At 42.4% G+C, this 14,418-nt stretch overlaps 1 protein-coding gene across 7 annotated transcripts in view; it reads right to left on the bottom strand.

The window, feature by feature from the left end:
- The window catches only part of dicer1 (dicer 1, ribonuclease type III), a 172,366-nt gene that overhangs the window by 148,648 nt on the left and 9,300 nt on the right, over window positions 1-14,418 (bottom strand). For all 7 annotated transcript variants that reach the window (XM_077730529.1, XM_077730532.1, XM_077730533.1 and 4 more), the window contains 2 exons: window positions 4,880-5,042; window positions 2,137-2,267 (listed from right to left, as the gene is read on the bottom strand). In XM_077730529.1, coding sequence (XP_077586655.1) covers window positions 2,137-2,267; window positions 4,880-5,042 — 294 coding nt within the window. The remainder of the gene's footprint in view (window positions 1-2,136; window positions 2,268-4,879; window positions 5,043-14,418) is intronic.

Raw genomic sequence — 14,418 nt, 5'->3', positions numbered from 1 at the left:
GTTCCTGCATTTTTTTAAGTAAGACCTCCACAATGCTTACCATCTTGTCCGGATTCGGGAGGGGGACAAATGGAAGACGGCCTTGGATTGAAACTGAAGTTGTCCTTGAGAATTTTCGAAATTTGCCTTTTGGGTCTATAGTCAACTTCAACTAAGTTCAACATGTGTTTGGCAACGTGCTAAGCTAACTATCATCCCAAGCATTAAATTCAACCTAAATTATGTTAATAATTATTAAATATTTTTAGGTGAGTGTTTTTTTTACAGCTGAGTGACACCCCCTAGATCAGGGCTGGGGAACCTATGGCTCGGGAGCCACATGTGGGTCTTTTGATGAGTGCATCTGGCTCTTTGCTAACCTGTGAGCTAAAATATGGACACCACTGGTGACAGAACTGAGATACAACATCTAGAACTGCTTTAATCTTCATTTTTTGCTGTAGACTTCTGGAATCCATCCTCTCATTGATTAGCAACAGCAAAAGAATATTTTCAAAAATATTCATTTTTTTCACTTTAAAAGTGGTGAAATTACAAAAAAAAATTGAAGTCACTCGTTTACATGTATGTATTTTGACTTTTAAATTCTTAGTATGGCTCAAAAGAAATACATTTTAAAATATTAATTGTTTGTGGCTCTCTTCGTCAAAAAGGTTCCCGAGCCCTGCCCTACATTGTCCTTTTTTATTGTCATTTTGACCAACGATAACTCAGCTGTAATTTAACATACCGGTGTCAAGCATCAACCTTATTAATAGTCATGCCCCAAACAGACCTGTTGGGGTTATTCGAAAACAGAACACCACCATCTAGTGGTAAAAAAGTCACTCCTTTTGCTAATGCATATTCTTTTTTTTGTTTTTTTTCTCCTAAATTTCAGCACCTGTGGCCAGATCATTTTTGTCAAAGCACACGTACACATATGGACAATTTGGAGCGTTAAATCAGCTCGTTTATGAGATGTTGGAGGAAACCTAAGAAGGCACGGTGAGAACAAACTCCTTGTCTCTATAAACCATGTCAAAATGTGTATCATCACTTATAAATCTTGATTGGTTTATATTTTTCTCAGTATAAGCTCTATAGCAGTGCTTCTCAATTATTTTCTGTTAGGCCCCCCCTAGCAAGAAGAAAACTATTCGCGCCCCCCCCCCCACTTCCCACCGTGACTATAAATAAAATCATTTTATAAAATAGTTATAAGTACAACATTTTATCCTTATTAACATTAAAGAAAAGGATAAAAAAGAAATAAATAGTCAAACTTACAAAGAATAACTTTATTAAATATTGTTTTAAGTCTGCAACAGAAAAGATTTTAAGTGCATCAATGCCTGAAATAAAAAATAAATTAGAGCGCCACTGCCAGCGACTGTAGTGGATGTGCAATTACACTTACACTACTAGTACGGCCAAATAAAATCCTGTTCCCCTGGGTTACACGCCCCCCCCCCCCCCCCCAGGGGGGCGCGTCCCACTATTTGAGAAGCACTGCTCTATAGTGAGGCAACTTGCAGTCGCCGGATTGATGGCGCTCAAGAGGCGGAGTGCTAACAAGTATGAATATGTCATTAATGGGTCTTGCCTCGGAAGACGAACTTGTGGAGAAGCACTATCCAATTTCATCATACGCATTGGTGGGTATGATGACTATTAGGCTTTTTGTCAAGTCAATGGTGACGACAATGCCTATTTCTGATTTTCATTTTTTATTTAATTTTTTTCATATAAAATGTTATCTTTACTCTATAACCTATTGCATTATCATATTAGGCAATAAAATAAAATACTCAGCATTCCCGTTTCAAAAGTGCCCTCTTGAGTGCCCTCCGATGCAAAGCATGCATGTTAATAACAAATAAAAATATAAAAATAATAATAATGATAAATGACGCAGCACGAGTCAGGTTTAGCTCTGCCTTGTCAAATGCCCAGCATTTGCCACCTACATAATAAAACAGGCGAGCTGAAGAAAATCATGGAAGACGCCAACAAGCACGTGCCAAGCTTCACAGTTGCTCGTAAACAGGATTAAAAACATGAGATCGGATTTAGGTCATTTCTACTCATCAGGAGATGTCTAATCTGTAAAGGATACTCGTGCATCAGGCTCACCGCGACCTAATACACACATACCTGTTGGTTGTTTATCTTATCAGTCCATTGATGAAAAGTCCATGCTGAAGTCGCTTCCATATCTGTGTATACTCCCACTTGGAGGTCAGAGTGAGTCCTGACTGCAGCTGCTTGCTGATTCGCGGAAGTGGCTACAGAAAAAATAATTACAAGGGTTTACATTAAGATACAAGGATATTCAGGATATTCCCCAGAAAACTTGCAAAGTCTCATAGAAGAGATGTCTACCGGCAGCCCACCATGTTTACGAAAATAAAATATGGAAAAATGATTAAACAATTTTTACAATCAAAAAGATTCCCACCTCTAGAATGCACATTATGCTCTTTAATTCTGTTTCAATATGCATGATGGAAAATACATTTTGAATGTCTAAATCAGGGGTGGCCAACCAGTCAGAGACCAAGAGCCACATTTTTTACTGTGTTACCGCAAAGATCCACATTTTTTACTGTGTTCCCGCAAAGAGCCACATCACACACATATCTTTGCTCAGCCAGATTTATTGTTAATGTCACACACCAGCATAGTAATGACATAAATTGACTCCTACAGTACTAACAGCACGGCCAGTCATTATCAACAATGAACATTGTGTGCACTGTCTCACACAGACAAACTCTCAGTTCAACCAAGTCCACAAACAAAAATATAATAATTTACAATAGCGTTTTTCTTTTACTATGCATGTTACTTAGTGGGACTTCTGTCATAAAATCAGAGCCTATTTTTGCGCAACATTCGCTCCTTGTGAGCTGTCATTTATTATGAATGGCTTTTAACTAGCGCGCCCACCACGTGGGTGTACACCTCGCTCTCCTATTGGCTGCTCCCGGCTGAGCACTCTCGCCTTGGTCTGCCTCGCAGGGGGTGTGGCTTTTTCAGCCGACGCTCGATCTTTGGGATACTTTTTGTGTGCGCGACGCCGTTCATTGTCGCTTCTGGTTCACGGGAGCTCTCCCACTCTGTTAAAAATGTTTACTCAAATGACCTTGCTCCTGCTGGGAAACTTTGAGGTATTTTCATCCCAAGCACATGCGCATTGGACGAAAATACCGTATTGAACTCGAGCGAAGCGCACACGCAAATAAAAATAAAACACAAATACAAACTTTGATATGGACGTAAGAGCCGCATGAAACCGGGCAAAGAACCGCATGCGGCCCGCGAGCCGCGGGTTGGCCACCCCTGGTCTAAATTCATATAATTAGTAACTATAAATGGCTACACACATCATTTCATATACTTAAGAATAAACCAAGTAGAGGATGGTATATTGATCTGGGAGTGTATGGTATATTGATCATCTTAATTAACTATTGAATTATATCCACCCACTTTCCATTTAGATGCATGCATCAAAATATGACAGTGCCACCCATTTTATGGGGTACAATACTAGGAAAAAAATGGTAAAATGAGGGCACGCTTACACTGTGCCATCCCGACACCAAACTGTTACAATTGCGTAGTAGAATGGCCTCACGTCTTGACGTCACATTGAAAACTGAGAGCATGAACTTTTGATTCTGGCCTCAAAAGTGTGGGCGTAGCTTGTGGGGATACCAGAGTATCACCTGACCCAAATGAAAACTGATTGGAGCAGCTAGTGTTGTCAAAAGTAGGAAGTAGCTTTCTGCATGGCCTTTCTGTCTGCTGCCGTGCTTCCAGCGTACCACACTGTAATGCAGTATGCCAGGATGCTCTCCAGAGTGGCTCTGTTAAAGGTTACCAGAAACTTCGTGTCCAAGTTGTTCCTCCTGAGTACCCTCCAGAACTTGAGTCATTTCTGGGCCTTCTTCACCACTGCCGCGGTGTACCAGGAGAGCTTGTCTGTGGTGTGGACCCCCAGCAATTTGAAGGACTGGACCCTGTCTACTCATACTCCATTTATGAGTGAGGCCAGATCTGCACTGGGTTTGTGAAGGTCCAGGATTATTTATTTAGTTTTCGTGGTGTTTAGTGTGAGATTGTTCATCAAACACCACAAAGACAGTTTGGAGACCTCATCTCTGTAGGCAGACTCGTACCCCCCTGAGATGAGTCGGACAACAGTTGTGTCATCAGCAAATTTGATGATAGTGTTAGACTGGTGGGTGGGAGTACAGTCGTAGGTGTACAGGGAGTACAGAAGAGGACTTAGTATACAGCCTTGAGGGGAGCCAGTGGTCAGTGTAATGGAGGAAGAGAGGTAGGGACCAAGTCTAAGAGTTTTTGGACGAGTTGATTAAGAAGTTCTTAATCCAGCAGCAGATGGAAGAGGATAGTAAAATCCACAAAATGTGATCTTTCAAAATCTGACTACTATTGTACTTTTCATCATTTTTGGACCAGTTTTAGCCTTCAAGGAAGAAATCACTCATGCTTAATTATGCCAGAATTGTTAATGCAATGGGAGATATGACAGCTTGGTTTAAGTGAAAATCATGACGCCATTGCGCTATTAACAATATCACAAGATGAGGATTTCCAAATCGGATAACTATCGTACTTTTTATTATCTTTAGATCAGGGTTTTAGCCTTCTAAGATGGCTAGCAGCACGTCATATCTATGAATGATTGAGCGTAATTCTGCCACAAATTATATAAAAAATGGCTCTGGCTATCAGTTTGCTTAAGGAGGAAGTTATCAGCAATTTCATCCGTGGAGACAAAAAAATACTTGAGCTTATCTAATATAAAATGTAATGTTAATATAATACACACATGCCAGAGCACAAAATTTAACTGAGTTGTAAGTACCTGAGTTGACAAGAAAGACAGTCCTCTTTGCATTTCCTTGGAATTGTCCACGGATTTGATGGGAAAGCTCCTTTGTGAGAAGAACTGCAATAAATGTCTTCCCTGAGCCAGTATTTAAGCAGACAATAGTGTTATGTTCAAGCGCAGCTTCAAGAAGTTCTACCTGTATAAGAAAGTCCATAAAATTAAGTGTTAGAAAATCCATGGCAACCAAATTCTAAATTTAGGAGAATTGTACAACATTAAAGAAGAATTTAAGTTCATTACAAGAAAACATTGGGGAGGTGATACTCCCATTTTTATACCATTAAGGATGAACAAAGGATAACATTTAATTTGATTGTGGTTCCCTCCATTTCGCACTTAACCCGAGCAGGCTTATAGATAAAGTGTGGTGCGGTCTACGGCTACTTCCTTTAGAATCACCGGAAATGATAGGATTTGTTTCAAAACAAGAGTGGTGGTTAGGTCAACATTAATAATACAAAGGTACTGTGAGATACAAGCTTAATGCGTTCCGGGACTGAGCTCATGTCATTTACTCGTATTTCAAACCAACGTTTCCCATAAAAATGAACTAAATACAAATCTATGGATTCCCAACCTCTGAAAAAAAAAAAAAAACAGGATATTAAATTGGGAAAAACGTATTTAATTGGTTGTAGTTCGCCATCTACTAACAGAGTAACACATTACCAGTGGTTATGATGTTTAGTGAAAAAATGAGGGATTATTTTATACAACGAGGAGTTTTTGGATAGAGGAGAGGAAAAGAGCGAGTCACTTGACGGATGCGCTCGTAACGTAACTAAATGGTTATGTTCCAAAAACCAGTGGTTATGATGTTTAATGATAAAATGAGGCGTTATTTTATACACGGGGAGTTGGTGGATGTTCCCTCTAAGACAGGGGTGGCCAACCCGCGGCTCGCGAGCCGCATGCGGCTCTTTGCCCGGTTTCATGCGGCTCTTACGTCCATATCAAAGTTTGTATTTGTGTTTTATTTGCGTGTGCGCTTCGCTTGAGTTCAGTACGGTATTTTCGTCAAATGCGCATGTGCTTGGGATGAAAACACCTCAAAGTTTCCCAGTAGGAGCAAGGTCATTTGAGTAAACGTTTTTAACAGAGTGGGAGAGCTCCCGTGAACCAGAAGCGACAATGAACGGCGTCGCGCACACAAAAAGTATCCCAAAGATCGAGCGTCGGCTGAAAAAGCCACACCCCCTGCGAGGCAGACCAAGGCGAGAGTGCTCAGCCGGGAGCAGCCAATAGGAGAGCGAGGTGTACACCCACGTGGTGGGCGCGCTAGTTAAAAGCCATTCATAATAAATGACAGCTCACAAGGAGCGAATGTTGCGCAAAAATAGGCTCTGATTTTATGACAGAAGTCCCACTAAGTAACATGCATAGTAAAAGAAAAACGCTATTGTAAATTATTATATTTTTGTTTGTGGACTTGGTTGAACTGAGAGTTTGTCTGTGTGAGACAGTGCACACAATGTTCATTGTTGATAATGACTGGCCTGTGCTGTTAGTACTGTAGGAGTCAATTTATGTCATTACTATTCTGGTGTGTGACATTTACAATAAATCTGTGTGATGTGGCTCTTTGCGGTAACACGGTAAAAAATGTGGCTCTTGGTCTCTGACTGGTTGGCCACCCCTGCTCTAAGACGTGCGCGTGTGCATTTGTGCACTACTCTCGTCTTCTCTGCGCAGCAGCAATCATTTGGCGGGCAGTAAATAAAATCCCAACTTTTTTTTTTTTACCCCTTTCCCCATGATGGCGCCGTTTATGGCAGCCAGTGGCAGTAGCTCTGTCCACTCTTAAGTTTTTCGTGTTTTACAGCCCTTCTATCTAACAGTGAAATTGGGTGTGAACTGTCTAAATCTACCGTGTGTGTGGTTGTGTGCATGCGTGCTTGTCTGTCTAGTATGTGTGATTCCCCCCAAAAAAGAAGTGGCCGAAAGATACCAGGCTAACAGAACAAGGAAAGTTGTAAAAATATTAAGTAAAAAGTATAAAGTACAAAGTAAAGTAAACAGGAATGTATTAAGAAATAATAAAATGTCATTTAAAAAAAGATAGAAGGGATGAAAAACATAAGAGTCTGACACCCTTGGTGCAGAGCGACTGCCACAGGCGCCCGCTTGAACCGCGCCATCTTGGACTTATCCTTTCAAGTAAATTAATTGATGCCTTTAATTAATCAGATGTCTTTGTATTGTTTTATAATTATATTAAAGTATAATTATTGATGAAACTAACTGTGAAGTTGCTTAAAACAGGAGTCTTAATAATATGTGCATTTCTAAAGAACATCCAGTCGATAATCTGTCTTAATATTATGCTGTTCCATGATGTCTATAATATCTTCTTAACACGTCTCAGTTGTATTTTTCCATGAGGTCTGTAATCTCAACTATTGTACTTATCCATGACATCATGCTGAAATTTAATAAAGGCAACATTCACCTTGGGAAGATAAGAGAGTTAAACGGAGCCGAACGCAATTTATCATCTCACGCCTCTGACCTCTCTCAGCTGGCCGGTTGCTTTAAAATATAACAGTCTCTGCCCAGTTTTTCCTTTGTGCACGGTTGGTAATTGTCTTGATCTGTAACTTCAGACCCAACATTTAACTGGTGCCGAAAAACCGGGACCTGTATCTGAACGGACGAACGCCGCCAAATCGAGGACACCGAAGATCTGTCGACAGCGTCTCCCATTGCGAGACGGGTCTACCCCTCCGGCCCCGGCCGCTTGCCTGGACACCGGGTCCCGCGAACCGGACCGGCACCAAGGACTAACAGGTATTTACTGTTTAATTATCACAATTTACACAAAAGTTTGGAAAAAAACACCAATACAGAATTAACATACAAGAGGAAGGAACATAAGAGTGATTGGGGAGTAATGAGAAGTGCTTGGGCGTTGCCCCGTGAGCGGAGGCCCGTGAAGGAGGCCCGTGAATAGAAAAAAGAGATCCGTAACACTAATTTAACTAGTTTTTAACTTGTTAAACAAAAGTGTCGTCATCTGTTGCCTGGGTCGCGGAAATTAATCATTGTCGTAAATACGTAATAATTTACACCTCCCCCTCATTGTTCATCCAAATAGCTGTGTTCAAAATAACTAATATATCATAAAAATGTGAGTATTGTGTGTGTGTGTGTGTGAGTGATAAGCTCCGGAGTAGAGAGTAGGGAAAAAAAAGTAGTAGAAAGAAAAAATGGGCCAGTCATAGAGAAAAGAGATAAAAGAACACCAGGATGTTAAGTTTATTGCAAGTTTTGACTATAGTGCGCGCAAGTATCTAGAATCCTGGGTGACCAAGTATGATTTTAAACCGTCTTTGAGAGACACCAGAAATAAAGAAGAAGTTAAGAAAAGTTTAGTGGAGAAAACAGCAAAGAAGATTAAGAAGGGAAAAAATGTAGAAAAATTGGAAAGCACATCTACGCGGTGTTGAAGTGTGGATAAAACAAAGTAAAATAAAGGTAGAAAGCATTTTGGAAAAGACAGAAATAAAAGTGTATCAAATGAAGATAAGATCAACGGAGGAGACAGGAGCCAGACAGAGACGTCACCAGAAATGCACCAGCCGCAGCGCAGCAACAAAATGAGCTAGAAGCGGAAGTAGACGTCAACCAACAGCTACCAACGCCTACCCCGTCTACCTCCCTCCCCGAACTCCACCTCCACGAGCTTAGGGAACGAAGCTTTCTCTCCTATTGGAAGCCGTACAAGATCAAACACAACACCAACAGCAGACGTCCTGGCTGCAACAACAAAATTATACCCATTATGCTGCGAGCAACATGGCTGCAACAACAAAATTATACCCATTATGCTGCGAGCAACATGGCTGCAACAACAAAATTATACCCAGACATGGCTGCAACAACAAAATTATACCCAGACCTCGCTGCAACAACAAAATTATACCCAGACGTTCAGCAGGTGGAAGCATATCCCATGGTAGCTGTAGCCAAGCCAGCTTATGGAATGCCAAACCCTGGCCACCCCGCCTATCCACCTACCTTACTGATTTACCGCCCATGGACCCAAGAAGAAAAAGCAGCAGCATGCACATCAGTTACCCCCATTGAAGATAACGTTGAAAAATGGGCAGCTACACATGGATCCTACCACCTCAATGGCAACAAGCCCAGATCCACCACCCAGGCCAAGAACTAAACAACGCCCTAAATACTCTTTTAGAAAGAGCCATCGCAGTGTTTAAGAAACCTCTTGATTTGACTAAGGTCAGCCAATGCCGCCAAAAATCTGGAGAAAGCGCACAATAATATGTGGACCCCCTCCAAGACGTACTGAAACTACATGGTGGTATCGAAGAAAGCACTGAGGCACAAACCACATACCAGACATTGCTGCGAGCAACATTCCTGGATGGACTAGTGGACCGCACAGTAAATTTCATCAAGAAACATTACCACACTTGGAGAACCGCCCCAGTGAATAATCTCGTAGCTTGGGCCTCACACGCTGAAGACAAAAAGCACAATCATCAAGGATCAATGCCATGTACACATTTTCCCAACATGCCTCTCCTCCACCTTCTGCACCAATTTACTACCAAAACCATCCCAATCGGGGAAGAGGACGTGGACGCGGAAGAGGTCGACCAGCCACCAGACAGGATGTGTGCTACAACTGTGGCAAGTACGGCCACTACTCCTGAGATTGCCACTACAAACAAAAATTTGACATCCCAGAATCTGACCACTGGAATCCAACCAAATGACGCCAGCAGGAAAGGTCAAGTGATGAAAACCCTGATGACACCAAAACGATCGTCGAGGTGCTTGACCTGACAGTCCTGTTTAGCCAGATATCCTCTGTTGACTTACCAGTAAGAAAACTAGGCTTAGGGCCATTTACTACAACATTGAATTTCATTGTGGATTCAGGAGCACAATCCTCTGTGCTCACTGATCTACCAACAGGTGTCAAATTGTCAAAAAGCACAATAATGGTCATAGGAGTGGGAGGTAAACCAGCCATCCATTACTTTACCGAACCACTGACCATTATTGATGAAGACGGAACAGAATACCCAGATCAAACTTTCCTGTACGTACCTCGTTGTCCTGAAAACCTCCTCGGACGAGATTTGATAAAAATCATGAGCCTTTTACTAATGGTCGAAGGCTCTAGCATGGTCGTGACAAAAAGAGGACAAGAAGCACCAATGCAGATGTTAGTGCTAGAAGGAAAAGACAAACCACACCCATTCTACAGTCTGGATCCGATCCGGAAAAGGTCCAACATCAGTAACAAACAATCTGCAACAGATACCAGAACAAATCCTCTCAAATTCAAATTGAGTGCCTCAAACCACGTACCCTTCACTCCACCATCCGCTTTGCCCCGAACAAAGATGACAGAGACTTCATTAATCAATGGTCCCGATTGAGAACTGTGCGGGCCCAAATAAAAGACCTCATTTGGGACGAACAAGCAGGATGGATGGCAGCCACAGTAAACTTCCCAGATGACATATATGCATTAACCGCATATGAAAGCCCTGGCATTCCCCTCCACATTTCACTGGCAAAACCAACAAACTGGAGATGGAAAGACATAGGACCAAAAATAAGAGATGTAACATGGTCCGAACAACGACTCCCGTGGACCCCATGTCAAGGTGGAAGATTCAAACGCATCATGTTATCAGGAAACGTGGTCTGGAAGAAACAACTAAACTGGGTGACAACATTTGTCCCCAGCACCCACCTAAGTGTATGACATCCGGAGGAAACCACAATCCTGGCACTAAAAGATGTCATAGATCAAATACCACCTCAGCTGTGGTCAGCGTCAAAAAGTGATGTAGGCCTAATGACCACAGCCACAGAAGGAACAATTGAACCGAGAACAAACTATCGCCCATGAATCAATCAATACCCACTCAAACCTGGTGCCAAAGAAGGAATCACACCAGTAATCATGAACATGGTAAAAGCTGGAGTGCTCATAGAAGCCCTCTAGGTAACTTGTAACACACCAATCTTTCCAGTAAAGAAAGCAGACACCACGGCCTGGCGAATGGTCCACGACTTAAGAGCTGTAAATCAGGCAGTAAAACAGAGAGCCCCGTGTGTCCCCGACCCCCACACTCTACTCAATGCGCTGAAGCCACATTAGAAATGGTTCACAGTAATGGATCTAAGTAACGCCTTCTTTTCCATTCCATTGCACGAGTCTGCTCGCCATTGGTTCGGTTTCACCTTTAATCAAAAGAAGTACATCTATACGATACTACCCCAAGGCTATGCAGAGAGCCCCACCATTTTCTCTCAAGAAATCAACAACTATCTGAGCCTACACGAACACAGTGAAACCACTCAAATTTGGATTTACGTAGATGACATTCTCATCGCCAGTCCAACCAAAGAAGAAAATCAAGAATGAGTGAAACTGTGTCAACACCTAGCAAATACAGGAAACCAAGCCTCACTGACCAAACTACAGTGGACTCAGACCAAAGTAGTTTTCATTGGTCACATCATGTCGGGAGAAGGAAGAAAACTAACCTCTGATCGGAAACAAAATATCCTTGATGCCCCCAAACCAAAAGACCAAAAGACAGATTATGGCCTTCCTAGGCCTAGTGAGCTTTTGCCGCCTATGGGTTCTGGACTTTGTCGAAATACCGCAACCATTAGTGGATTTAATTTACCAAGAAGACATCGCCCTGGCCGATCCCATCACATGGACGAGACGGTGATCCCAGGTGACTTGGTGTTGGTGAAGTTGATAAAAAGGAAAACTTGGTCGAGCCTACGCTGGAACGGCCCATTTATTCTCCTGACCACACCCACCGCTCTGAAAATCGCTGAGAGTGACACATGGATCCACCAGAGTCACTGCAAAAAGGTCACCAAACTAAGATTAGATATACTCCCTGATTCGTGTCTAAAAGAAGAAGAACAAAGGAGAAGATGACCCCTTTTCAGACATTATTCGGACTTTGCCTGTGGCTAACCATCACCACAAGCGCCACAAAGATAAAAACACAAATCTAGGGCCCTGAAGAGTCACGTTTGCAATGTCCAACTTGGCTGAACCCCAAAACCCTCGAGTACGCCTACACCTTCTGCTCACCAGAAGCCCCTGGAACTGCAGATCTCGTGGTGCCCCTAGAAGGACTCAGAAGCAGGTGATCTACCTGTAGTAGGGGATACTACGATACTACTACAATGATGAGCAACCGGAAGTGAATTTCCCGAGATGACAATGGTATGCGGGAATTCAACCAGAGTGGGACGGGAGGAAGTACCGGGAGAGTTGGAGTTCCGTTTTTGCCATGTCCGATTCTACTGTTAACGGGAAGATCACCGCCACTGCAAAACAATACCGGGAAGAAGTCCCCAAACTCAAGAAGAACAATACCCATTTGACCATAACTGTAAAAAGTGAGGAACAGCTTTGTACGCCACGCCATTTACACTCACAGACAGATTAGAAGCTATAGACAAAACCTTTGCCCCCACACCCACTTAATGCCAAACGCCTTTCTGGGCTCAATAAAGCGTCCGCTACAGGATTTAAAGTGACCATAGACAAATTACATTTGGCCCATTGTAATGATATTGAAGACGACTTATACTGTTTCCCCTTGTGTGTAAATTTAACAGGAACAGAGGACAGGTCCGTCTCATCAGTCGACTCCAAACACTAACCACACCACATTTATGCCACTTAATTATACACCCGAGGCAATAGAGGGAGTCTAGTGGATGTGTGGCTGGAAGGCGTATAGGTAACTGCCTGTCCGCGCCGCAGCCATCTGTACTCCTGTCTCTGATCACACGTACATAGTAACAGTAATACCAGCCCCCCCAAACAAAAGGCCAAAACGCTTTGTTACTTTCAAGGCACATGATCCCATATGGGGAAGAAATGTCCCCATAGAGCACAGATATTGGTCAACTAGTGACAGAATCCTACAAGTCCTGTTCCCCCGCATTGGTGTAGGGAAACTTACACTCAGAATAGAAACCATTGACGACAGATTCCAAAGTTTTGTTAATGCCTCCATCCTTTTAGAAGAAGCCCAGAAGGAAGTTATTACTGCCACTTGCCTTATGACCCTTCAAAGTAGAATGGCCGCTGATTTGGCCTTAGCTCCCCAAAGAGGAGTGTGTGCAATGATTGGAGTCCATTGCTGCACTTCCATCCCTGACAATAACCAAACCATAATAGACGTCCTATACACCATGAAGAACCTTAGGAATACCATGACACGTGATGACCAGGTTACCCCTGGCTGGTTAGACTGGTTATTCTCTGGCTCCTGGTCCCAGGTTCTCCTTAAAACTTTGGGCCCCTTCTTTGTGATCATCATAATGTTTATCTCACTATGTGTAACTTTTTCCTGCTGTATTGTCCCAATGTCTAAGAGGTTAATCACCCGTATGTTCGTAGCTCAGATGTATCAATATAACTTACTACGCGTAGAGGATTATGTTAACACTGTGGAGAACGACAGAAAGGTATGACCCTCATCTTATTGTATTTCCCTAACTTCAAATTCAGTCCCATTCTCAGACCAAGAGGTTCTCGCTACTGTGCGGTGGGGGAGTTATGAAATTTTGCCGCTCCAAGTTACAGGTTTTCGCCATATCCTGAGAGTGGTTCAAATGTTGTGAATCTATTAATGAAGTAATACTGAGAGGACTTAATTGTTTTAGTTTTTACTAATGTCCTTTTAAATACACAACAGCAGGGAATGTGAAGTTGCTTAAAACAGGAGTCTTAATAATATGTGCATTTCTAAAGAACATCCTGTCTACAATCTCTGTCTTAATATTATGTTCTTCCATGATGTCTATAATATCTTCTCAACACGTCTCAGTGTTCAACTGTTGTATTTTTCCATGATGTCTATAATCTCAACTACTGTATTTTTCCATGACATCATGCTGAAATTTAATAAAGGCAACATTCACCTTGGGAAGATAAGAGAGTTCCACGGAGCCGAGCGCGAGTTATCATCTCACGCCTCTGACCTCTCTCAGCCTGCCGGTTGCTTTAAAATATAACACGGTCTCTGCCTCGTTTTTCCTTTGTGCACGGTTGGTAATTGTGTTGATCTGTAACTTCAGACCCAACACTCACAGTAAAATTTGTGCTATAGCTGAAATGAAAGCCTTAGACAACACCATGGCCAAGGTCACTCAGCCGTAGGTGCATCACTGTAGTTGTGGTTAACAACCAGGTCATGGTTCTCAATTCTAGTTTAAATTTGCAACCCCCTTGCGATTTTGTTCATGTTCTGTATGTTTTCTGTGTAATCCCCTGTATGAAAGTTATGATTTGAAACATTATCCAGCACTCACTGAAATACAGTATCACCGCATGGCAAACCATACTGAAGGTTCTCGCACTCTTCGAAGGGTGACGAATCCCAGGATGTCGAGTCCTCTGGGTAATTGAACTTGTCTTGACTTAAAAATTGTGTTCGCTCATTAAGAGGGACGCAGAGGAATTTTTCTCGAATGACCCTAAA

Source organism: Stigmatopora nigra, chromosome 13 (genome assembly GCF_051989575.1).
Source record: "Stigmatopora nigra isolate UIUO_SnigA chromosome 13, RoL_Snig_1.1, whole genome shotgun sequence".
NCBI lineage: Eukaryota > Metazoa > Chordata > Actinopteri > Syngnathiformes > Syngnathidae > Stigmatopora > Stigmatopora nigra.
Note: the sequence above shows the minus strand (reverse complement) of the source record. Positions and strands in the feature narration are given on the sequence as shown.